Source organism: Fundulus heteroclitus, chromosome 5, assembly GCF_011125445.2.
Source record: "Fundulus heteroclitus isolate FHET01 chromosome 5, MU-UCD_Fhet_4.1, whole genome shotgun sequence".
NCBI classification, from domain to species: Eukaryota; Metazoa; Chordata; class Actinopteri; order Cyprinodontiformes; family Fundulidae; genus Fundulus; species Fundulus heteroclitus.
Window position 1 is genome coordinate 40,879,651 of NC_046365.1, and position 26,305 is coordinate 40,905,955.

The 26,305-nt window shown below is 43.9% G+C and overlaps 1 protein-coding gene across 2 annotated transcripts; it reads left to right on the top strand.

The window, feature by feature from the left end:
• Window positions 1–5,268: 5,268 nt before the first annotated feature.
• Window positions 5,269–20,937, top strand: LOC105923660 (SH3 and PX domain-containing protein 2A; the record flags this gene model as incomplete). Of its 2 annotated transcripts, XM_036137612.1 has the most annotated exon segments (7): window positions 5,269–5,352; window positions 10,347–10,464; window positions 12,475–12,878; window positions 12,961–12,975; window positions 13,194–13,243; window positions 13,392–13,511; window positions 14,967–20,937. In XM_036137612.1, coding segments are annotated over 7 exon segments (2,789 nt in total), but the record flags the coding sequence as incomplete, so codon positions are not given.
• Window positions 20,938–26,305: the final 5,368 nt, after the last annotated feature.

A 26,305-nucleotide genomic window follows, 5' to 3' on the forward strand; every position in this document is an offset into this window, starting at 1 on the left:
ATCAATAGCAGTCAGACAACTTTTGAACTAGCGTTGTCTTTGAGGAAGCTTTAGAGCTAAACAGGGAAATGTTTATTTACGGGATGTTTTCTTTGGTGTAGAAAAGTGTTTGACTCTTTGAGTTTGATGAATTGTCAATGTTAGTCATTATACAGTGTTTTTGAACTTAATTTGAGCAGCTGAGTTGATAGTAATGTAACAAATAAACTGTCTAAAGCAGCTATAGAGCTGAACTCTAATCTTTCTTGGCAGAGAAAATAACTACTTTGAAAAGGGCTTTATAGTAGAGATGCAGCACTTAAATCTGCCCTAATGACAATTTAAAAACAGACCCATACCGATTCATTTTGAGTTGACTTGCACAAGCCGTCAGATTTTAATTTAACATATTTTGGTATTTCAAAGAGTTCATGGTGTAATTCCCTCTGACACGACTCCCAGGGGCTTTGGAAGAGAAACAGATCCAGAGCCCCTCCACCTCAGAGAGGATGTAAAATGGTTTTCTTGTCCTACTTTCTGATTATTTGGCTAGGCATTGTCTTCCTTTGTGGAGACATTCGTAGGGCATCCAGTGACATTCCCAGACATTCACTGACCCTGTCATGGAACTAGGATGTCAGGGCAAAAGAAGCGAAACCCATCCTGCCACAGCAGAACTGCGTATTCCACACCCTTGATCCCAAGACGTGTGCATTATTCAGAACCGCCACACATGCTTCAAAGACAGAATGACTTGCTGTTTCTGCAAACTCCTCTTTATTTTCTCATGTTTAGACTCAGGTTAGGGATGATTTTCAATTAGCAAGCATTCCTGAGAAGATGGAAAATGGTGTGTGTCAGCAACTTTAAGATGCATTTTGACTCCCGATCCTGACTCCTAACTGTGGAGGGAGTCAAAGAGCGAGATCCAATCAGGATTACAATGAACTGTAACAGTTTCATACCGGTTTTAACTGTTGTTTGTTGTAATTCATTAAACTTTAATAGTTAAAGCCTGTAGGATGCCTCTCATAGAAATAATGACTACACACACCAGCAGCTGCTACGTCTGCTTCATTTAGACTTAAAAATGGTAATTAATCAACAATTCTAGGCAGCTGTGAACACTTAAATCTGTTTCTCAGAGACCATAAATGCTAAAAAATATTCTTAATTGATTGGTAAAATATCTTAAAACAGGCTTTGATGAGGAGGATTCTCTCTCCCTTTGTCTCTGTGGAGATGCTGAAAGCAGAACTTCATGCTTCCTAAATGAAGTTTTCATGTTGTGTATACAGATTGGATCAGATTCCTCTGCCTCTTTCTTTCAACTTTTGTATGGAGGGTTAAAGGGGACAATATTAAATAAATAAATATATCAAGAAATAATTAAATGTAAATATACCATGAAATAAATAAACGTACAATGAAAAATTAAATGTAGAATTACATGATTAAATGCATCATTAAATGCCCATTAAATCAGCAAAAATGTATTCGATGTTCAACCAGGAAGAAGTTGTCTTGTTGTCTTGTGTAAATACAGAGCAGTAATGAAATATATATTCCAATTAATTTATTTAACAAAAATGCCATATAATAATTTAATGTCATAATTTAAAAGGAATATTAAATTATTTCAGAATTAGAATCAGAATCAGACAAACTTTTATAATCCCAGAGGGAAATTACCCTCTGTTACATGCTCCAGATATACACACATTTTTATATATATATATTTACAACAATCCACACAATGGCACATTTAAATGTTTAATTTTACATTTCATAATTTAATGTTACTTTTAATTGTTTAATGATGGTTTAAATAGACAAATTGTACATTTACTTATTCAATGGAACATTTCATGGTGCATTTATTTATTTCACGGGTCTATTCATGATACATTTCAATTGTTTAATGGGACCTTAATGACACCTTTACTTATTTCATTTTACATTTCATTCTTTTATTTACATTTAATTATTTCATGGTATGTTTAAATGTATATATTTATGATTTATTTATTTATTTAATATTGTCCCTTTTAACCCTTCATACTTTTTTTCCCTTTTACATTAATCTTTAGAATAATTAAATCTGTTAAAGTATAAAAATTCTCCTTTCGTCAAACACTTACACCCTCGTGGACTATTAAGTGTATCACACAGATGGAGGAGCTGAAAAATTTCCTCCTCTGGTCAAAGCAGAAATGTATCAGTAACTGTAATTTGCATCCGAGTTCAGGTAATAATTTTATGAAATAGAAGGTGAAAGCTGAGTGATATCCCACCGAATAACGACGTAAAGCCTGATTTAAGCTTTAACCATCGGAACGTCGTTGAAGTGAATCAGAACTCTGCTTAATCGGCAGTGCCTCCACTTGTGTCCCTTTGTTTGCACACATTGTCGCTTCTCATTCCTGATCTGCCATCCCTCGGATCCCCCTCGCCCCTTACATCTTATTATCTCCGTGTAGTCCGTAACCTAATTCTGCCGACGGCCCGGCTCTCTGGAAAGAAACCGACAGGCGCGGCTCTACTGAAATTACTTCGAAATAACATTTCCTCTCTGTGCCTGAGCGGATGTTTCAATTAGGAGGTCAACCGGAGCAAGGTGGAGCTCAGTGGGATTGCTGCTGAGGTAGAGAGGAACCAGAGAAAGAGGGGATGACAGGTACCGGAGACAGATGGAAGGATGCTGAGAAAGAGGAACATTTGGGAGATAAGAGAGGTCAGAGGACGAGACGTTAGAGCTAAAGAAGGAATCAGGTTTCTACAGATCTAAGACAGATAAAAGACAGAAAGTTTCTTTCTCCGTCTGCTCTTCTTCTCGCTGATGTTTGCTCTTCATATGCCCTCAGAAAAGGGTCAGATTAATCACTTATGATCGCACACAGGCTCTGAAGTAATGGATTGTGAGAAAAATCAATGGTTCATGGCCAGTGGCGGCTGGTGCTAAAAAAACTGAGTGGGGCGCACATAAACAAACAAATGAAAAACAAACAAAGCAAAATCTTAAAAAATAGCACTATTGAACATGAATTTTGCCCTCCTTTCCTTCTGCCCAGCAAATTTCTCAATTATATTCTTGTTAAAGTCAGTCATCTCTGTGACTAGTCTTTTCTCCATTGACAACATGGCCACTGCATTCAGCCTGTCCTGAGTCATTGAGTTTCTCAGAAAAGTCTTGATTCTTTTCAGAGTTAAAAAGCACCTTTCAGCTTTCTGCTGTGGTCATGGGTGTGGTGATGAGGATCTTCAAGAGCGTGACAGTTTCTGAAAAGACTTCTTCTAGATTGTTTTCCTGATTTTAATAACATTTGCTGCCATTTTTTAAGGCTGTGTTATGAAATGTGTTACAGCATTTTTGTGGGACAAGATTATACAAAATTCAGTAACCAAATGTTTTATTCCCCATACCCATAAACTTCAGTACAACTTAAATAATAAAATATCTTGCTGACAAACATTACATCAACATACCTACACAGCATAGACACAACTAAAGGTATTTCTAACTACAACGCACATCTTCCTAATATATTAAATAACATTACTATAAACCAGTGTAACAGTGATTTTCCACAACAACTCACCTCTGCAGCAATCCTTTCATGGTCTTCTACACTGAGTATCCGACGCTTCTTCACTGGCTGACTACTACCTACACTGCTTTGTCCAACCATGGAGTGGAGAGATCACTTGCCTGCTGCTGAATTTGTAAATTAAGACGATCCGGTCCAAGCTCCTTTATCCTGTTTTTTTTCTTCAAGTGAACGCTTTGTAAAAGCATTTTTTTGTAAAGACAAAACAGAATTTTCTCTCATTTTGAAAACTACTCAACTTTGCAAGCATAACCGTGAATCAACCTAACGAACTGCAGCTGAGCTGAGTCGAATCGGGGATTGTCCAATCACACAATGTTTTTTAAAAAAAGTAGCCAGTACTGACACTCTACCAGTAATGACGCAACAGAATGGGTGTGTCCGGGACGCAGAGCAGTGCGCCCCTATGAAAAAACCTAGCTAACCAATTAAAGTCAGCCTCAGATCACGTGCTGCCCAAGTTGCTGCGCCTACATTCACTCACATTAGACCGGCGCCCCGCACATAGGAAAGGAGGAAGTGTGCACAATGTGAGCAATTAAATAGAATTATGTATTTACTATTTAATAAATTCTAACATGTCTATTGGACACACAGTATGAATAAATACATTTCTAAGTACTTTGCAGTTCAGAAAATCATTTATTATCTAAACGATTTAAAGGGGGCGGCGCCCGAGCGCCCCCCTACTGGCCAGCCGCCACTGTTCATGGCACAGTTTGTTATAAATACCTCTCAATTAGTCAGCAGCTTATCTCCTTGTGTCGATTCCCATGCAATCACCGTGCCTGAGAGACGGATCAGTAAATATGGAGCTTCCAATTATAGCTGGGCTTCTTATCTCCACCTCAGGCTGAAGCAACAACCTCGTTCTCGCTGACAAAGTTCTGGATTCCTATCTGTCTCTCATTTTACCCAACCGTTTATCAACACTAACATACTGGAACTCTGCACAGCTGCTTGGTATATTCCTGATATTCCAACCAGCCCAAACCAGCTATTATCAGCTCGTAGGCTCTCCGTTGGTATGTTGACCTGAGAGGAGGCGTTACAGTAGAAGCGATTCCAGGCCCTCGGTGCAAGAAGGTAAAGCAAAACAAGGTATCTTGTCCTGAATAGAGCGCCCAAAAGTAGCCGCAACATGCTGGTGGGAGACGTTTGGGTTGGCCACGCTGTCATGAGACGGCAGGGGTCTGGGCGTGGTAATTACTCTTATCTTAAACTGGCTCCACATACTTAGGATTGATTAAATCAACTGCCAAGCACATGAAGCAAGGTGTCAGAGTGATTGCATTGAGACCTTGTGAAAACGGATCTCCCAGCGCCGCTGATTAGCGTCGACAGATAAACCGCGGCGGACGGTAATGATGTTCAGAGAGATGGCTCTGATTCAGATAAGATTCAAAAGAGATGTCTGTTTTACACTACATGAGTCTCCTGTGTCCACTATAAGCAGCGATCTGTGTGAAAAGTTTAAAAGTAAATAATCCAAATACATAAAAATATGCTTTACACGTCCTCTGAGGTTCCTGCTGTGGATGAAAAAACGAATTCCCACTAAGAGCTTTTTTTTTTCTGTTCCTAACAGCAGTTTTCTTTCTTCACTTTGCCAAACCAAGCTTCTTATACTAATTTACTTATTTGCTTCTTTTATCTTTTGGTTGCTGCTGCTCATCCTCAGTTACTAAGAGAAGAAAGGCTCATCTGAAGAGGCTGGACCGCCGCTGGACCCTCGGCGGTATAGTGAACCGCCAGCAGAGCAGAGGTGAACATCCAAACACAATCCTGACACAAAACCTGCACAGAACGACAGCCAATTAACAACGAAACTGCAGCTCTAGTGCTCAATTGAGACATACCGATAAATCATTAAAATCTACGGCTCAATCAGGAAGAGTGTGCTAAGACTTTTCATTAAATATGCATAAAAGTGTGACATTATTCCAATGGAAAATAGTGAAATTCGCTGAATGTTTTGTGGAAATCTTGCCGTCCTTTCCAGCAGACTTCAGATTTTAATTGGTTCAGTGAAAGTCGTCTTCTGGTAGCTTTTACAGTTTTTACATAATTGCAGTCAAAGTTTTGTGATTTTTTTTGGGGGGTGGAGGGGGGGGGGTTGTCACAGATTGTACTGCTTGAGGCGGATGTCATGAAATCTTGATGTTATTGCTGTAAAAATCTGAAACTTTTAAATTTCAGCAGATTTCATGCACTAAATTTTGCCTTCACATGCACAGTTTGAACCTGATAATTTAGTCTCAGGATCTTCTAGGACACACAGTTGGGTGTAAAAACACCCAACAGTACAGATTACGTACACGCAAACCTATTTTCCCTGATTTCTTTCTGAAACCCAGAACCAAAGGGTCAGTTTATTCTGTCGTATCGCCTACTTAAGCACTAAAAATATGCTTGGTCAGCAGAAGGTTCTGCAGCTCACAGCTAAATGTAGTTTTTACTTTTTGAGGAAAAGCGTGGAGGTGTGACTTCTCCCTGTAACAGCTTTGTCTTTGTAAAAAAAAAAAAGATGAAAACAGGATGATTTTGTTTTGTGACAAAATGTAGAAAAGTTTAAACGGTATAAACACCTTAGTGAGGTAATCCACCTGGAGGGACGGTCGTTCTCTAACACGTTAACGACAACATTATCCTTTTAAAGTGATGGAAAACGCTTTTAACGCATCTGTTTCTGACGGGTTTGTAATACGCTGGTTGCAGTTCCCACACATACAGCGAGAAAACCAGCCTGCAGTGTTTGCTGCTCGGCTTTTTTCAGGGTTAGGGTAAACAACTCATCTCTCCTCCACCAGCAACTTGCTCTGGGACGGTGCCAGCGGCGGCTGGTTGGGTGGCCAGCGCACGGCGCAGGCAGCGAAATCTCAAATATTTCTCCGTCTCATGTGAAAGGCTTCCCAGCTCACCCCGGGCAGCTAAATAAGTCAAATGCATTAAAGCTTTTTTCCCCCTCTGGTCCCCCACAGCTTTAACCGTGTTGCTACCTAATCTACGATTTTCTAGAAAACCAGCAAAATAAATGTGAGAGTCAGATTTTTATTTTCGAGCATTAGCTAAGATACCCTTTATTTTATTAGTCAAACCAAATCAGTTTATTTATATAGAGCCAGTTTACAACACACGGCATCTCAAGGCTTCACAGAGTCTATTAAATCAAATCCTCCAAACATTATCAAGTTTTATCAAGTTTTCTACGTGAGGAAACCCAGTGGTGAATAAAGAGGTGCAAAGCTCAGCCAAGCCTAGAAGATCTTGATACTTCAGAGTTTAGTTTATTGTGATTTGATTGATTCTGTCAGCGTCTTTAATTTATTACTATGTAATGATTAATAGTTTTTGCTCAATGGTTCTCCGGTCTTTCTGAAGGTCCCGTAAGCTTTATTTCAGATCTGCAGAACATCCGTCTGGTCTGCACCTCTGTTTCCTCGCTAGATGCGTCTCCTCAAAACTGTGACGTTTGGCCCCGAAATGAGCGTATGGAAAAGTGTTAAAGCGAGGCCGCAGCCCAATCAGGAGGCTGCTTTTAATTACCTCAGCCTCCGTGTTGCCTCTGAAATGAGTCAGCGGGCTAGCCACTGCCGCCACCGCCAGAGAATGAGGCCATTAAACCGTGCTGGAGGCCTCCTCCTTGAATTCCTCCTGGTTTTAAACTTTACTGGCTACCAGCTCGGCTAACACGCCACCGCTGCTCAAACTCATCCTGCTTTCAGTGTTGCTGAACACGATGGAAACCTCTTTAATGGCTGGTGGTCATTTTTATTCACTCGGTCCACACGCTGATAGGCAACCAGGGGTTAATGACTTTGCCCAGGGGTACGTCAACATGTCACAGGAGGAAGCTGGAATCACACCCACACCTTTGGGAGACGGCTAAACGTCCCTCTCCGTCCACAGGGGATGCAGCCGATAGCCCTTCACATCAGTTAGTGAAGAGCCTCCGACACAGAGGGCAGCTAATAGAAGGATAATTGTCCTAATTAATGGGGATGACCTAATCAGGGCTTTTTGTCCCTCGTCGTTTACTGGCCTTAATCAATGCCACGGCCACACGGTTAACTAACACGCTATGCTTGCTCCGTGTTACACGGTCTATGTGATTGGGGAGATCTTAAATCAAAAAATGCAGAAACACAAGAAATCTGTGAGAACTTGTTTTCACGCCAATGTCATTTACAATTTTGCAAGCCGTCCTGAAGAGATCAGGCAGTGATTTCTGAGCTCCCGGCTGGCTGGCATATGAACGATGTGAATCATAATCGGAGACAGCAGAACAGCCGCAGGAGCTCTGGAAAAAAGGTAAACTCAATCAGGATGCAGGTATCAGCTCTGGACATCCTTAATGGGTTTGAACCCATTGGACCCATCTTATTGGGATGATCTAATGTGTGTGGCTGTTTTCAAGCAAGCAATCAAGCAAGCAGGAATCAAGCATTCTCCTTGATTCTTGGTCCGCTCTCACTTTCCTGAACTGACTGTTGGATGCTCCGGCTCCTTCAGTGCAAGACTTAGACATCCTGTCTGTAAAAAGGAGCGCTACCGCAGGTCATTTATTCCTGCTGCTATAAGATTTTACAATGCTGCACTGTAACTGCAACTGTGACCATAACTGTAACAATTAATGTGCAATAACCAAGGTGCAATAATCTATTTAATACACTGTCCTACAACCCGTGCAATAATCCTGATGTAGTGACTTCTGCTGCTATCACCACCTGAACATAAGTCAGCCCACATGTATGTATGTATGTATGTATGTATGTACAAATGTATACAATGTATATGCACATACATACGCGTAGGTGCGTATGTAAGTAGGCGCATAGATATATGTATATATTTGAGTATATAGATATGTTTATATATATATATATATATATATAGACCACTAAGAATGTAAATGAGACATCATATGCCCATTCCTATTTCCTTTTTTGTATTTTTTTGGTATTCTTTCTGATCCATTGTATATATGAAGATTCACTGTATATAATTGAATGCACCTTCCCTACTCTGCACCTTCTTGTATGAGCCGATGTGACGAGTGAATTTCTCCATTGTGAGATCAATAAAGACTATCTTATCTTATCTTTCTAGGTGTGTCAGCTCTTTGCAAAAACCAGCCTTTCCCTTTCCCATCGTGGCTCTGTGTCCGGACCAAATCACATCTAAATCCGTCAGTTCTCCTCTGGAGGCTGACCTGTTTTTGTTGGAAAATAGATGCCAGAGCTGGATGGAAGTGAAGTCAGTGTCCTGATCTGTTGTTAAAACATTAAACACACCGTGGCAGCGTAGAAACCATGTTAATGAAACTCTGATGATAACGAACTGAGGACATTTAGTGTTCCCAAACCACAAAAAAACAAAGACTGGACTCGTTGCTAATAACAGAGAGTGGTTCTATATCCATCCATCATTGCCTTCCAGTATCTGATTGGGTTTAGGGGCGACTGATCCAGGAGGGAAACCCAGACGTTCCCCCCGTGACATCCTCCAGCTTATTCTGGGATTCCTAAGGCGTTCCCAGGCCAGACGGTCATCTAGTCCCTGCAGCAGGTTCTGGGTGTTCATCAGAGTTTCCTCCCAGTATTTCTACAGTATTTTTTGTTAAAACGACTCCTGTTTGTACCACCTGTGCTCGGCCAGGTAAAGCTGTCTCCACCTGTCTGAACAATAAATTAACCCCAGTAGGGCTGTCTCCTTTAACTCTGTTTGGGTTTGGGTCTTATTAGAGACGTTAAACCCCTGATTTGATCTCCAGGATCCCGCTGACCGTGCACTTCTCACACGGAGCTGTTGCTGCAGTGCTGAGTCTGAGGAACATGGAGATAAATGCTGATCTAATCCTTACTGTTGACCAAGTAGATTGTTGGCCTTTCATGTGAGCCTTTATGTAACAAGATGAGATTTTTACCTAAAATACTCCGATTATAGACGAAACTCCAGAATCTTTCAGAATGAATCCATTTCCTCTCCTTTTCTTCAGTGATCCAGCTGTCTCTGACCTCTCTCTGGTGGACTTAACATATTCTCTGTTCACTTTTCATATAGCAACAATAAATCTAACCATGCTGCACTGCAAAAAGGGAACTAAAAGTAAGTAACATTTTCTAGAAATTAGTCAATTTTTCATTGATTTGAGCTGGTAAATAAGACTATTTGCCAATGGGATTAGTAGTTCTACCCCTAAAATAAGATAATTAGATATTCTGCACTTGAAAAATGATGATGGAGATGAAATGTTCCTACTTTAAGTGCAAATATCTTATCCCATTGGCAAATAGTCTTATTTACCTGCTCAAATCAAGAAAACTGCACTCATTTCAAGAAAAAATTACTTAATTTTAGTTCCGTTTTTGCAGTGTGCAGTTGTTCTCATCCTTTTCTGACCAGTCTTTGTTTTGTTTGGTCTCCAGAAATCCCAGACGCCTCCTCTGCTCTCCATGGAGGGATTTCCTTCCCTTGCAGGGTCTATGAGGGGTAGCAGAGCGTGAGAGGGGAGTGATAGTCAGATAGGGATCTGGGAAGACAGATTTAAGCCCAAATAGCTCATCTTCTGTAAGAAAAGCCTGATGTAGGGCTGTAAATTGAAGAGGAGTAACCTCTCAAGGGAGATGAAGGCCGCAATCTGCTGCAAGAAACTAGCAACGTTGAGAAAAGCTCAACGAATGACCCTGCTGCCATTTCTCCTCCAAAAAAAGAAACTCTTTGTTCTTCTTTTGACTCTTTACCCTCCTTCGTCAACAGAGGAGAAATATCTGACTGTCCAGCCGTACACCAGCCAAGGGGCGGATGAGGTGAGCTTTGAGAAAGGGGTCACCGTGGAGGTAATCCAGAAGAACCTGGAGGGCTGGTGGTACATCAGGTGGGTCAACTGGACACAGACGGACCCGCTTTAAGGTGACTTTTACTTTTCTCTGGGCTCGAGGCGAGGCCTTAAAGACCAGCGAGCCGTTTGGTTGTCATCGTGTTGATGTGACGTTCTTCAGTGACTGGTGGGCGTCCCGCTGACTACGCCTGACATGCGTGTTTCTTTCCTTGTAATCCTGTGGGACGTTAAAAGTGGCGGCTTGCTGTGACTTGCTGCTTTCTGGCATCGCAACAAGAGTTCACATTTACAAACCCAAGAAATCCTCGAACTGGCCAGTACTTAAAAATATACGAATACATGTGAAGAACTACGTGTCATTATACCCTCGTTTTAGGATTTCATTGGGATTTGTTTTTTTTTGAAGCATTATTATTATTATTATTATTATTATTATTATTATTATTATTATTATTATTATTATTATTATTATTATTATTATTATTATTATTATTATTTCCTTGCAGTACTTTTACATTGCAAAAACAAAACAAAAAATAAGTAAAAATGTCTTGAAATTAGTGCGTTTGTCCTTGATTTGAGCAAAGAAATTTATATTTTGACCCCTAAAATCAGATGATTAGATAAACTGCACTTGCAATAAGATGATGTAGATGAATTGTTCCTATTTTAAGTGCAAAAATCTTTTTCCATTGGAAAATAATCTTATTTACCTGCTCAAATCAAGGATAAATGCACTCATTTCAAAGGTTTTTTTAGTTCTGTTTTTGCAGTGTAAGCTTTTGAAGGAAATACATTTTTTTTTGTAAAGCTTTTTTTACAAAGCTTCATCAGCGATAAAATCTTTTAATGTGAAACAACTGGGAGAAAATCTTTGGTTGAGAGCCTGAATCACCAGGCTGTCGTGGCTCAGGGTTACAGGACAGTTAAAGAACCGGCTCGTTTCAAAGCTAACTGTTCTTTTCAGGTTGTCACCTGCAGAAGTTCTCTGGTGACTCTGCCATAGTCGGTCTCTTTGGCATGAGGACAAGTCCAGACAGTGGATCCAGAACTTTGTAGGCTGGTGCCAGCAGAACCATGTCCTGTTAAATGCAGGGGAAAAAAAGGAGCTGATGGTGAACTTTCACAGACATGGATCTACCTCACTGACACAGGTGAACATCCAGGGAGCTGATGTGGAGATATTAGACACTTCTCAGTACCTGAGTGTTCACCTGAACCATGAACTGGACTGCATTCATAACACTGATGCTCTTCGCAGGAAGGGTCAGAGCAGACTCTAAGGCTGAGGTCTTCTGGGCTCCTGAAGACCTTCTTTATCTCTGTGGTGGCATCAGCCATCTTCTCTGGTCTGGTGGAGCAGCGGCTGGTCTGTAGCTGAGAGGAAGCGGCTGGATAAACTCATTAGGAGGGCCAGTTCTGTCCTGGGATGTTCCCTGGACCAGTGCAGGTGGTGGGAGACAGAAGGACTGGAAGGAAGATCCCATCACTGAGGGACAATGTCTCTCCTCCGTGCATGGAGCTGCTGCAGAGCTGCAGAGCTCTTTCAGGGACAGACTGCTGCATCCTAGATGCTCTACGGAGCATTTCTGCAGGTTGTTCCTCCCAGCATCAGTCAGACTTTATAATCTCTGCTGCTCCCCACAGACATAATACCTGCTTACATCATGCTAATGGACAAACATGTTCTGATCCGAATATTAATCGTTTATACTGTCTCTAGTTGCTAAGGGATGCAGCTGCATTATCATGCACAATACATATGGTAGTATCATACATTATTAAAATAGGCTGAATATCCAGGTGAAAAAGTAAAAGCAAAGATGAACAAGATGCACATCTCTCCGTCCATCGTATATCTCTCCTAGAAATGGAGCAATAACAGTTTCATACACATCATAGCATTTTTTTATAGTTCTAATATCTGTGGAAGGGATTATATTTGGTCTGACCTGTCAGTGATGCTGTGATGTAAAAATCAGCTACAGACAAAATAAACAGCAACATAAGACACTGAGGACTTTTGTTTGTCTGCTTCACCAACAGATATTTAGGAAAGGAGGGATGGGCCCCGGCCTCCTACTTGAAGAAACTAAAAGACGACTTCTCGCCTCGTAAGAAGACCCTGACGGGCCCCGTGGAGATCATCGGAAACATCATGGAGATCAGCAACCTGCTGCAGAAGAAGTCGGTCAGCGAGAAGGACATCCAGACAGACGGAGAGGGAAGCAACACGCCGGAGCGCCACATCACCAAGAGCGAGATCAGCCTGCCCATGCCCTACAACTCCGAAATCAACGCCGAGACGGGCAGGAGGCTGAGCGCCGGCCGAGACACCAACAGTCCCTGCCTGGGAATAGCTGCGAGTTCTGCCCTGAGCGAGAGCAAAGTCCGAGGAGAAGCCGGGTCTCCAGCTGTGGCACGAGTGGCTCCACACAGAGTGGAAATCGGTGAGGGCTCGTGTTCAACTTCCTACAGAGGACAGTGGGTTGTTTCTGTGTGTAAAAGTAAAAGATGTCATTCTTTGTGTAGGACTGGAAGCTGTAGGTGAGTCTGGCTGGTGGTGAATTTGATGGAGACGATGAAATTAATTATTTTTGGCAATGCTAACCTGCTTGGAGCTCTAACACGAGCATTTTCATTTTCTGTGTGGATTTTGCTTCCTCTCACTAACTAAGAATCACGTGTAAAGTTTCTCTTTACCGGATTTTATTTGCTGTTCTGTTTACTCTGATCAGTCTGAGAAGATTTATTGTGTTCTTCAGGGTCTCCAAACCTGAGACAAAAGCCTCCCCCAAGAAGAGAAGCCAACTTGGTGAGACGATTCACAAACTTTCTGCCGACTAAAAAAAACCCACAAATGTTGTTATAAGTTGTGATTTCCCCCTAACTGTGAAGAATACAGATTTTATACAAGTAGTCACATTTCTTGCATGAGTGGAGCTCTTCTGTCTCCTCCTCAGGGCCTCCAGTTACCCAAGCCACCAGAGCCCCCTGCTGTGGAAGCAGAGTACTACACCATAGCGGATTTCCAGTCCTCCATCTCCGATGGCATCAGTTTCCGTGGAGGACAAAAGGCTGATGTAAGAGGACAGATGCAGAGTGTCGCTGCAGAGATGAGAGAGGGCTGATTGCATATGTATGTCAGCGGAGTGCGACCTTGAGACGTGTTTTAATGAGATCATGCAGAGAGATTTCTCTGTAGAGACTCAGGCGGAAAGATAAAGACACCATTGGAGATACCTTAAGGGGGCTTCATGATTATAAATGAGACATTAAACGTCACGGGAATCATTTATGGGATCCGTTTATTAGCATTTCACTGGATTTTAGTGCTGGCACTAACAATCATTTTAGTAATCCAATAGTTATTTTGTTGGATTAATACATTTTTCTAACCCCAGCCTCCTCCACAAATGAAATACAAACAAAATGTTGACAAAAACAAGATGAAGCCCTTATTTCTTTATAGAGATGAAAGTATTCAAAATGTCACTCATTAAACCTAACTGGAAATAAACTAAGACAGGTCTCAGCTCCTGATATGGGAGAAAAAATAATTGGGTTCTCCTGCACCTTTTAGTTAAGATATAATAGACTAACATCAAAATGGATCATGCTTATTTGATTTTAACACACGCAGGCACTAACCAATATGTCAAATGTGCAGGAAATTAAAGGAAAAGACGACCTGTCCAACCTCTGAGTGCATCCAGAGCTTAAAAACACAATTTTTTTCTCCTCCAGTGGTCCCTGGGTCCGTCTCCTCGGTTGTGCACCAGGCTGCTGTTCTCGACAACTCCTGCAGAACATCCAAACCTCAGTTTATCGGCGCCTTACTTCAACTACTTTAGGATTATGGTTCCTTTAGACCACTTTAAAAAAAGCGAACATAGCCCAGACAGAAGCAGTCAATCAGAGCCAAGGCACCCACTAGGCAAAATAAGCAAATGCTGAGGCTGCCACGGCCTCCAGGGGGCGCCACAAAATAGACGTCAAGATTTATTACAATAAAATCTTAAAATAGATTCAATTATAAAGCAAAGTCCATTTATTATTACTACAGTGAGTTGTCACTGCAGCAGGAGAGGTGAGGTTAGGTAGTTTGATCCAGTAATAAAACGCACCAATAGAGGTCTATAATGTGCCTTTTCTGTCCATGTTTGATACGGGTTCTGTATATAGTTCTTCAGTTTATTTATTTTTTATTTAGATATTGAATCATGTAAAACTAGCTTGCGTACGGAGAGAACGTGTGCAAACTGTGGGTTTATTTAAATATGATGTTGATTGTTGCATTTATTATTTATTACTTTTACTATTTTCTTTGTATTTGTGATTTATTAAGCATGTGATCTGAGATGTTCTCTTATAAATTAACAACGTCGCATAAACATGCACGCGTGGGACGAGGCGCTGACGATTTGTTTATTTTGGCAGAAAGGCAAACCATAAAAACCTGATTAATTTAAGCTCAGCCCTAAGTTAATGGCACGTGACTCTGACCCCATTAAGACGAGTTTATGTTTGTTGTGTAGGTGATAGAGAAGAACCCAGGAGGTTGGTGGTACGTGCAGATCGGCGAGATGGAAGGCTGGGCGCCCTGCTCGTACATCGACAAGCGCAAGAAGCCCAACCTGAGCAGACGGAGCAGCACTCTCACTCGACCCAAAGTCCCTCCGCCGGCTCCTCCGGTCAAAAAAGACTCCGAGGAACCCCCCCAACCTCTGATCCCGCCCTCCAAAGCCTCGGAGCACCCCAGCAGGCCTGTGTACGAGGAACCGGAGTATGACGTTCCCGCGGTCGGATGCGAGGGCGACTCTGACAGCGAGTTCCTGAAGAACGAGGTGAAGGCCTGCAAGACGGTGGCTGAGAAGTACCACAGCTCCCCTCCTTCCACTAAAGCTTCACCTCCGGTCTGCAAAGCGTCCCCGGTTTTCGCTCATCGGAGAACCTCGTTCAGGTCCGTGGAAGAGGTCAGTAAAGGGGAGTGCATCTACGAGAACGATGGCTTCAGGCTCAGCAGTGGCATCGAAGGACCCAGAGTTAAAGGGTCCAGTGAACCCAGTTCCCCGCGGAGCTACCACTCCTCAACAGTCCCCAGGAAACCGTCGGGGTCGTCCCCTCTAGCCGGTTTAACCAGGCAGAACAGGACGCCGGAGATGAGCAGGAGGAGCCAGACGCTCGGCAGACGTGTGGATATGAGGTCTCAGGACAGCAGCCCTCACTCTTCATCAGACGAGCAAGGCAGAGGTCCAAAGAAAAGTCCCGCCCTTAAGCGGGATGCTGAACCAGGAATCGGCCAGAGCCCTTCCACCAGACCCAAGCCTTCCGTCAGACCCAAACCCCTCCTGACCAAGTCGGAGCCGCAGAGCCCGGAGAGAATGGACATCGGCTCTCTGAGACGGCAGCTGAGGCCGACCAGTCAGTACCGGCACAGCCTCAAACCGACCCGCGGGGACGAGTCGGAGACGGCGTCTGTGATCTCCTCGGAGGGCTCCATGTGTTCGCGCAGTACCTCCGACCTGTCGTCTGTGTACTCTAAAGGCAGCCGAGGGGACTCCGACGTGGAAGGCCCCACCTTGTACCGCTCCGTGGACGTCTACAAGAAGATCCAGGACTCTGAGATCAGCTTTCCAGCCGGGGTGGAAGTGGAGGTTCTCGAGAAGCAGGAGAGCGGCTGGTGGTACGTCCGCTGGGCCTCAGAGGAGGGCTGGGCTCCCTCGTACTACCTCGAACCCGTCAAGAGGGCAGGCGATGCCGGTGTGCTGGAGTCAAACGGACAAAGGAATAGTGGGAAAAAGTCCAACAGCCTGGAGAAGAATGAGCAGCACGTTATGGCCCTGAATAACATCAACATTCAGGGTCTGACCCAGCAGCACCAAGGTTTGAGGGGGAACTCTCCTCCCATTCCGTCCAAGCCACCCGGAGGCTTCTCCAAGCCCTCCGGGTTGGTGAACGGAGGCGTGCGGATGAGAAACGGGGTGCGGCAGGTGGCCGTCAGGCCCCAGTCGGTTTTCGTCACCACGTCGCAGACATCCAAGGATTCCCACTACACGACCGGCTCCTTACGGAGAAACGAGTCCCTCGGCAGAAGCGACCACTACAGCTCTGGTTCCGCCACGCTCGGGGTTCGCAGAAACGCCTCCTTCAGTACCGTGCGACCGCACGTCGTCGTCGAGAGCCAGACGAGGCCGGTGGAGCGCTCCGGCTTGGGCTGCTCGGGGAGCGCCTTCAGCACCAGCAACGTCCCCGACGCCCTGAGCCGAGCCAGCCAGCGCAACGGGATCCCGGTGTCCACGGTGCGCCCCAAGCCCATCGAGAAGAGCCAGCTCATCCACAACAACCTGGGCAGGGACGTGTACGTGTCCATCGCGGACTACCGTGGCGATGAGGAGACTATGGGTTTCACTGAGGGGACGTGTCTGGAGGTGCTGGAGAGAAACCCCAACGGCTGGTGGTACTGCCAGGTGCAGGACAGCCTGCACCCCCGCAAGGGCTGGGTCCCGTCTAATTATCTGGAGCGCAAAAAATGAAAGCCGGAGCTTCGCCGGAGTCCGCGTGATGTCTCCATAGAGCTGGGGCAGTAACTCCCCAAGAATGTCACCCACGATCCCCCTTAAGCAATACGTCCCTGAACAAGTACTCTTCTAAAAAGACGGAGAAGGAAAACGTTTTAGTGACGGTTTACAGATAATCTTTCAGAGACTGAGAGAGAGAAAAGACGGAAAACCGAACACCTGGGAAACGGGAAGGCTGAGGAGAACAATGAGAAGAAAGGAGGGGAGAATAAAAAACCTCTTAAAGAGGTTTGGGTTCTGCAGAAGCCAAGCAGGATACTGGCTTTGCTGATTATGATGGCTGATAAGTGCCTTTTGTGTTTGATCTCCTGATGGCAGAACCTTGAATCAACCAAATCCTTTTTTAACAGTGCCATAGTCCTGCGAACACCACCGAGCATCACCCGTACCGGTTCAGAGCTCCACCGTCACGTCCAAACGTTTCCATTCTGGTTCCGGTTACCGATCCCAGACTGAAGAACTGAGACTTAAGAAAAAGATAACTGAGTTTTTACATTTGTCTGTTTCATCGTCGCGTTTCGATAAAAGTCTTCCTCTGAGAATTATTTCTGCCGTCTTGAAACATCTGAAGTTCAAACTAACTCTGAACTCAAAGGGAGGGAAAACTACTTAAGTTTGGACTAATTGGCATAAACTGGTGCTTGTGTTCTTCAAAGACACCATTTAAATGTGGATTTAGTGACAAATATGTAAAACTTCAAGTAAGAGACAGATATTTTATATAAAACTTGTTTGGCTTTCGGACCAAAATCCAAGACAAGACAATTAGTTTACAGAGATTTTAGAGTTTTAGCTCCAGACAAACCAGTTTCTCTATGCATTTTGTTTCATGTACCTAAAATAAAGCTGCTGTTGCTGCAAAATGTTAAATAAATGCTGGAAGCGAGGTGATAAAATCCCAGGGACACTCTCAAAATGTGATGAAACCAAAGAGAAACAGCTTTTCATTGGCAAAAATTACTTTTTTAAAATAAAATTTCTGTCGTATGTGATCAAAAAATTAAGAGGCATTTTTCAAAAATGTTTAAAACACAGCTTTTAAACTGTTGAAATGTTAGTTTTCTTCTGTTCCTGGAATCACTTGACCTATTTTCACCAAATTATAGAACTAAACATTATATAAAACGTTAGTTATTGGTGTCCATTACAGTTCTTAGGATTTACCAGTTTATTAAACATTTTAGCTCAATCTTATTCAATAAAGAACCTAAAATCCTGTAAATAATAAAAATAAATATATCAAAATGTATTCCCCCACAATAGAGTACATTCAGAGTTATAACTGAACTATTAAATTTATCATCGGCTGATGTTCAAGACTGCTGAAATACATTTTCTCACACACAGGTTAGGCTCCTTGTGTATTTTATTTTATTATGTTTCTGCTGGACAGTATCATAATCTTTAACAGAGTACATTATCTGCTCAAAGTCTATTTTAACGAAACCATAAGAGTTTTTCTTCTTTGCTCCGTGATTACACAACAGCAATAATGAGGAACGAAGTGGTTCTGTTTTGTGAAATTAGTGCACTTTAAAAGTTTTTTTATGGTGCATTAATGTAAAGATGCAGTAAATAATCAGCATATTATTTATTCTCTATTTTTTTGTAATTATTTAAATTTGCAGCTCAAACTCCAATGTGTATGTCAGCTGTTTTGATGTAATTGGCGAAACAGAGACCTCGTGTGGAGGTTGAGAGGTACTACAACAACATTTGCTACCTCAGTGCAAGAAGACATTGCGCTGCTGGTCAGTGAGTATCTCTGAAATTTCATATTTTTTCATCTCAGTGCAGCTAAATTTACTGAATTAATTTGTTACTATTTAATTTTCTTATCAGGAAATAATTTATTTTGTATTTCTTTATGCTGCATGCTGCAACTTTGGCAAATCACGAGCACTTCATTCATCTTTATTGGCCTTTACATAATGCCTGATTTACTTTTATTTATTAGGAGTTTTTTTTTTTTGCTCTACATAATTTAACAATCAGCATTTTCACTCATTGTGTTCAGTTGCAGCCATAAACCTCAATATGTTTTTTGGGATTTTATGTGTAGAGCATAATTATAAAGCGGAAGGAGGTGGTGGATGGGCTCATAATGTACGAACTCTCTGAGTCCTCCATGCAGCTGCCCCCCCTCTTCCATCCGTGATCCAAACCCTGATAAATCTGGCTGCAATAAATCCCAACTTTAAGGGAAAATAGACGTTTGGACCTTGAGCTGAAACCCGAGTGAGGAAACTGAATTGTCCCTTTAAGACGAAGGCATTATGTAAGCGTGTTGGATCACTTTAGCTCATGTTACGGCTGCATATGGCTTTCTTTGGTCGCTCTGAACCTTTGTTCAAGGGAATCTCTCTGTACCAAATCTACATTTGTTTGTGCAGCATTTATCTTATCTACGCTTTAAATGTCTTTTTTTTTCTCTCCCCATGTTTTATTTGACAAACGTTGAAATGTACCCGTGAGGATATGTGCAATAGACAGAGACGGCGCCGTGGATGTAAACATCCTCCGCGGAGGATCGGCGTCCCGCATCGAACCGCCGGCGCTGAGCTTGTTGCCGACGTCTGTCTGAGTCGAGGCCCTGAAAGACATCGGACCAAAGCGGGAGCAGGAGGATCTCTGCTGAAGCCCACTCCCGAGTCACATCGCATCCATCTGGCAGCCTCTCCACACCCGGAGAACGACCGGCCCCGTCTTCAGGGGGCCCTCAGCGGCCCCGCTTTCAGCTGTCACGTTTGTGCCTGAATGGAGTTCTGATATTTCTTTGTGTCTTGTTGTGTTTTGCTTTCTTCACCCTCGGGAGCGCGTCCTCTCTCTCAACCTGCAGGAACGTCTCTGCTGACATTTACCCCCCCCCCCCCCCCCCCTCGCTGTCAGATCCCCCTTCGCCGCCGTTCACCACAGTAAAGGTGACATTTGGAAGCGTAGGTGATGGCGCGCTTGGTGACGTCGGCTGGAGCGAGACCCGAGAGACGAATGCTCCTCCGGGCAGTTTCAGTTCAACCCATCGACTTCCAGGATGTTCACCAAACAGGAAAATCTGTTCTTTTTCTCGGCGCAGGGCCCCCAGCAGGCCGCACTGATGTGCTACAGGTCAGCGCACACAGGTCTCCGCCATGTTAGGGGCTAGGAATCCTTCACTTTTAATACTCGGAGTCAAATCAAAGGAACAAATCTGCCGCTGAGAGTTCGATGAAGAGCTTGAAACCATTCTCAGACCTCGGGAGTGAACGCTGAAGATGTCCAGGATTCCAGGATTCAAACTTCAAACGCTGCAGCTTCAACGTAACTCAATCCCATCTGATCAGCTGCAAATGGAACCGATTTTCTGTTTTTCCACTGGAAAGTTTGGAAATTTGGAACATTTGGCAATAGCTTAACAGGTGCATGTCAGAAAGCTTACAACCCCAAGGATGAACATATTTAACTTTATGACTACATTCAATAACGTCTAAAGGTTAAATCTAGTAAAAGTATAGATTTACTACAAAAAAGTAACACTTTTACCTCTGTTGCTGCAGCTTCACCATAAAAGCTCAGAAATGGTGAAATAGTTCAGATCTGCTGGGCTTAACCATGTTCTGGTGGTAATGTAGCAGGATTTGTTTCCAAGGTGTAAAATCAGACGTTTTTTCGTGATTAGGGATTCAGTTTGACTACAACACAGGCGACATTTCTGAGCTCCTGAGTCAGAAGAATCAAACCTGTCCAGCCTGATTTAGTTTCAGTTAAAAGCTGGAAAGCAGGAAGGATTTGCTAAAAGTTGGGATTTTTGTTGCTCGCGTCGTATAAATGAACCGGAAGTTGCCCAGTGTCGGGATTCCAAGTCTGCAATGTAGGAATCTTTTCCTGTAGGGAAGTGGGAACTGGGTCCAATACGACTCGCTGTGGCAACCGCTGAGAGGGAAAACTGAAAGAAGAAGAAGAATCAAAATTGCAGACGGATGCATGAAGTGTAGGGGCCGGTTCCAGAGATCAACCTGGTATCCCTGCTGGGTCTGCTTAGAGACGCCCTGCCTCCTGTACATGTTGCTTGTTGTGCTCCAGATGCAGAATTATGTCCTGGAGACGTGGGACTCAGAGCTAGGACCATGTTGTCCCAGAGGGACGGTGAGGTCCTCCTCATTATCTTAGACATAGATTATCTACATTATTGATTATTCCCTGATCCAACCGGACCCTGCATGTTCTGGGTCCTGAGTGGAAATGTGAGGCTCCCTGGATGTCAGCAAGATACATTTACGTGAATTTATGGTTTGTTGATTAGTAACAAAACAAAGGTCAGCACCGCGCTGCGTTTGCATCAATATTGAACAAACAACCGAGAAAAACTGAATGTTGACTTTTAAACAAGTTAAAAATCAACATGTTTTCTTTTTAAAAGTTCCAGTCCAATTCCATTCAAATCAAATGTTATTTATATAGCACCAATTCACAACAAATCATCTCAAGGCTCTTTCCAAAGTCAGACTCCATCAGATCCTCCAGGTTGGTGAGAAAGTTTCCTCTCTAAGGAAACCCAGCAGGTTGCATCAAGTCTCTCCAAGCAGCATTCACTCCTCCTGAAAGAGCGTAGAGCCACAGTGGACAGTCGTCTGCGTTGTTGATGGCTTTGCAGCAATCCCTCATACTGAGCATGCATGAAGCGACAGTGGAGAGGAAAACTCCCCTTTAACAGGGAGGAGAACCTCCAGCAGAACCAGAACCAGGCTCAGTGTGAACGCTCATCTGCCTCCACCCACTGGGGCTTAGAGAAGACAGAGCAGAGACACAGAAAGCTCAGAAGCTCACATTGACCCAGGAGTACTTTCTATGTTAGAGAAGACAGAGCAGAGACACAGAAAGCACAGAAGCTCACATTGACCCAGGCCACAACGTTTCTATAAAAACAAATCCTTCAGCTCTCCTGTGGCTCCTTCATGGATTCCTGAATATTTCAGAATAGGAATGGCGTAAAGCTGCTCATCAAACTCTCAGCCTCATCCAGGAAGAAGCTTTTCTCAGCGTCTCTCAGCAGCTGCAACGTTTCTAAACCGAATTCACGCAGCAACATTTCTGGGACATTTTGTTTTGGATCCGGCGTGCTGGGGATCTGTTGGTTTCCCGATCATCCCAATCATCCCTCACGGCCATTTTATTCGTATGACACAGCTGGAAGAAGCTCCGCCCTTCTTGTCCTCCTTCCTCCACACAGCTGAGCTTCCTCTTCCTCTGAGACGCCCCGGTCGTCTCACTGAATGTTGTGAAGGTGCATTCAAGCTGGATCTAGTGCAGGTGTGTTCAGGAGAGGTTGGAACGGAGATCAGATCTGATCTTAGCATCGGATCCTGCGTCTCCCTGACGAGTTAGAGGAAGGTTTGGGACAGAAGAGGTGTCAGAGAGTCCGTGTCTTTCTTCAGAGGACAGTTGAAGGTGTCGCAGTGGGTGGGAACGGTTTATTCGCACGTCTTGAAGCAAAGTTGGTAGAAGGCGGCGGCAGCGGAGGGAGTTTTGACCGTCGGAGGAGCAGGTGTGGTCGGAGAGGTTTGGGAAGTGTGAGGATGATTACGCAGGTTTTTAATTCACTTTCTGTTTGCGTTTGAAAGATGAAAACAAAAAAAGAAACCGACGTGTGAGTGAACGCTGATTATTTGAGATTTCCCGAGGTAGAGATGCTGGAGGAGGAGGAGGAGGCTGTGTCGAGGAACGAAGCATGCAGCTGTGGCTCCATTTGTCTTCATTTGAACCCTTGTTTTCAATTAGGACAACAGTTCATCTTAATTAAAGCTCCGTCTGAGCGTATCCCAGAGTTCCTGATCCTGGAGCTGAAGGAGGATGGATTTGAGTCTCCAGAGAGCAGAATTCACCTCCTCCTCGCTGTGGAGCGCCGTGTGCCAAAACCAACGCAGAGACCCTGCAGATGCGTAAACCCTGACACAGAAACAGTTTACCAGCCGACAGACAGCAACTGCAGGCCTTCAGCTGGACCAAACCCGGTGCTACTCTTCCACGTCTTCGCTCTTTTCTTTCCTCGTCCCGTTTGCAGAAGACGTGCCGCCACATCCCATCCCCGCGCGGCTGAGACTTTCCCTTTTGAGAACAGGGCCCTTTCTAATCTCCAGCTTCATTCTGACCAGTCTCGATGTATCTCTCTTGTTTTGTATCTTGTACATGTTTACATTGTATCTGCCCGAAAGAGAAACAATATTAAATGTATTATCTTTGCTGTTTTCACCGGCCTGCTGCTCGTTTGTTGTTGCCGCTGCGGAACAGGACCATCCCGCGTCCAGGCGTTGGTCTTTGTTTAGGTGTGGAGGAGCAGAAGCTGTGAGGTTCAGAGCGTCTGATGCAGACAGAGGGTTTGGTAATCTGCACATTTATCCTCCACTTATGGTTGCACCGCCACATAAGCGGCTGAAGTCCAAAGTTTCTGAGCCTGCCTAAGACCGTATACCATTTAAAGACGACTTCTCTGTAGATTCTGCTTCAGAACATTTTAAACGTGGTTCTTTGAGCAGCTCTCTTTCCACATTGGAAGGTTTTAAATCCTGTTATTCCACCTGACTGTTGGTGTGAGGAAGAAGCTGCTCTGAACTAATCAAACTCGATCTGCGGAATCTGGCAGCAGATTCAGTCCCGTAATCGTCGTTGGACTGAAGTGACGTTAACGGTGAGTCCAGGGCGCCCTACCCGGCCTGCTCCACTGGGGGGCGCTCTCTGTCCAGCCAGGGCACGCCGCCTGCTGCTGAAAGCGTGGCTCGTCTAGTGAGAGCGGCTTCCATATGAATAAAGCTGCCAGCTCCAGAGTCCATATCTGCGCCGACGTCGGTGCTGGGAATGAAATTCTTTTGTGAGCGGCTCCTTTCTTCTGCTGCTTTTATTCTGCGAACCTCATAACGTTGGACGTTAACGTTGAAAGATGACGATCTGTGGCAGAGGTAAGGGCTCTCGTCTCCTTCATAACCCTCGGCCACTTCTTTTGTCTGGAGACCAACTCCTGATAAAAGGAGGGAGACTTCAGGATGAGCCACAGCGTGACGTTTCCCTAAATCCTGACCCCATGACGACCCCTGCACTAAAGATGGCTGGGGGTCAGAGGTCACGGCTCAAGATGTAGCTTCTTAAAAAAATGTCTTTACTCACATTTTAACAATGTTCAAACTATGCAGGAAGCCTGGAGCTGCTGACGAACACGTGGGACCCACAGCTTTCACCCTCACATAAATGTTTGATGCTCCATTTGCAGCAGGTTTGCTTTAACGGAGCTGAGAAGAGTTTCATTCGGCTCCTATGATAGAAGATTTCAGTTTTCTCCACTGCTGAACTTTTTCCAACCGTAAGATTCAATTCAATTCAATTCAATTTTATTTATCATGAAACATGTCATCTCATGGCACTTTACAAAGTCAAGTTAAATCAGATTATACAGATTGGTCAAAATGTCCTATATAAGGAAACCAGTTGATTGCATCAAAGTCCCGACAAGCAGCATTCACTCCTGGGGAACCGTAGAGCCACAGGAAGAGTCGTCTGCATTGTACATGGCTTTGCAGCAATCCCTCATACTGAGCATGCATGAAACAACAGTGGAGAGAAAAACTCCCCATTAACGGGAAGGAAAACCTCCGGCAGAACCAGAACCAGGCTCAGTATGAACGGTCATCTGCCTCGACCCACTGGGGGTTACAGAAGACAGAACAGAGACACAACAAGAGAGACAAAAAAGCACTGAAGCACACATTGATCTAGTAATCTGTTCTACATTAGATGGTAATAGCCGTCTTCTCTGGATGATGTCACAGTTAACAGAACGCCAGACCAGGTGTACCTACTATGATGACAGGAGGCAGCAGCAGGATTAGCAGCGTCTCTGCTCACGTTTCTGAAATGGGAAGAACTCTGAGACGAAGAGCATTCCCTGACGTTTGGAGTGAACCAGAATCGGGTCGGGATCAAGAAGAGTTGGTGACGGTCCAGGTGACGCCGTCTTGCCTCTCCAAATCATTGACTTCAGGTCTTTCAGTCACTTTCATGGCCACCGTTGTAAAAACATCCAGCCATGCTGCTGCAAACATCTGGTGAAGGAACGGGTTCGCTCTGAGGAGCTCAGGCAATTCCAGCCTGGTACCATCAGACGATGCCGCCTGTCTAATAAGTCCACTCGCAGTGGAAAGGGAATGACGTCGACTCAGCCCCAAAGTGGTGGGCCACATAAAATCCCTAAGCAGCGTCAGCGGACACTGAGGTGCAGAGGTCCCCGACTTTCTGCAGAGACCTCCTTCACATTAGCTGCGCTGACAGAACCTTCAGCAAACGGGTTTCTGTGGCTGAGCAGCGACTTAAGAACCTGTCAGGGATGCTAGACGTGTTCCCTGGAGTCCCAAACCAACCGTCTCTGTCACAGGAAAGTTTGGTGGAGGGAGGATTATGGTGAGGGACTCTTAACGCTTCAGTATAAGAAGATATTTAGGTCTGTTTTATGCTCCTAACTTTGGGACAGTCCTCCCTTGTCATAACTTGAATGTGCAGCAGTGCACAAAGTAAAGTCCATAAAGGTATGGATGAGCAGCTTTGGTGAAGAAGAACTTAACTTCAACCTCATAGAACACCTTTAGGATGAATAGCAGTGGAGAAACCAGGGCTTCTGGTCCAACATCTCGTCTGACCTCTTTCAGACAAGATGGGTGTTTGTGTGGGAAGCAAAATGTGCTTCCCACACTGGAATACGACGTCGTATTAAACCCGTGTTTTAGGAACTTCAGTTCATATGTGTGAGAACCGTGAATTCAATCCAGTAAAACTTTATTTGCCCCAGAGAGGCAATTTAAAAAGATGAGCGGAAATATTTTAGGTAAGACAGACAGATCCCACCATCTGTGCCTTAGTCTGTGCAAAGGTAGCAGCAGTTTCCACTTTGTGGTCCACACAGAAAGAACAATCTAAAGTCTGAGATTTGACTTTAGGATTTTTAGATAAATCTGTAAATCAGATATAAAAGATGGACCATATTAAAAGTATCTGTTGTAAAGTTCATCCACATACTTGAAATTAGAAAACATGAGCCATGATGATGACCAGGAGTCTTCAGCCTGCAACAGAATGCAGTTTGGACAGGAAAAACAGTTTAACTAAGAAACTGCCAATTATAACCATTAGTAATATCATATTTTATTCTTTTAATTTCATGTGTAGGGGGAAAATTAGGGTTTTTCTCCAGCAGTTTTTAAAGCTTTCCAGCACCAAGTTGTGCTGGGATCTATTGTTTTTTTTTTTTTAATTTTTATTTATTACTTAGTTTATTTCAA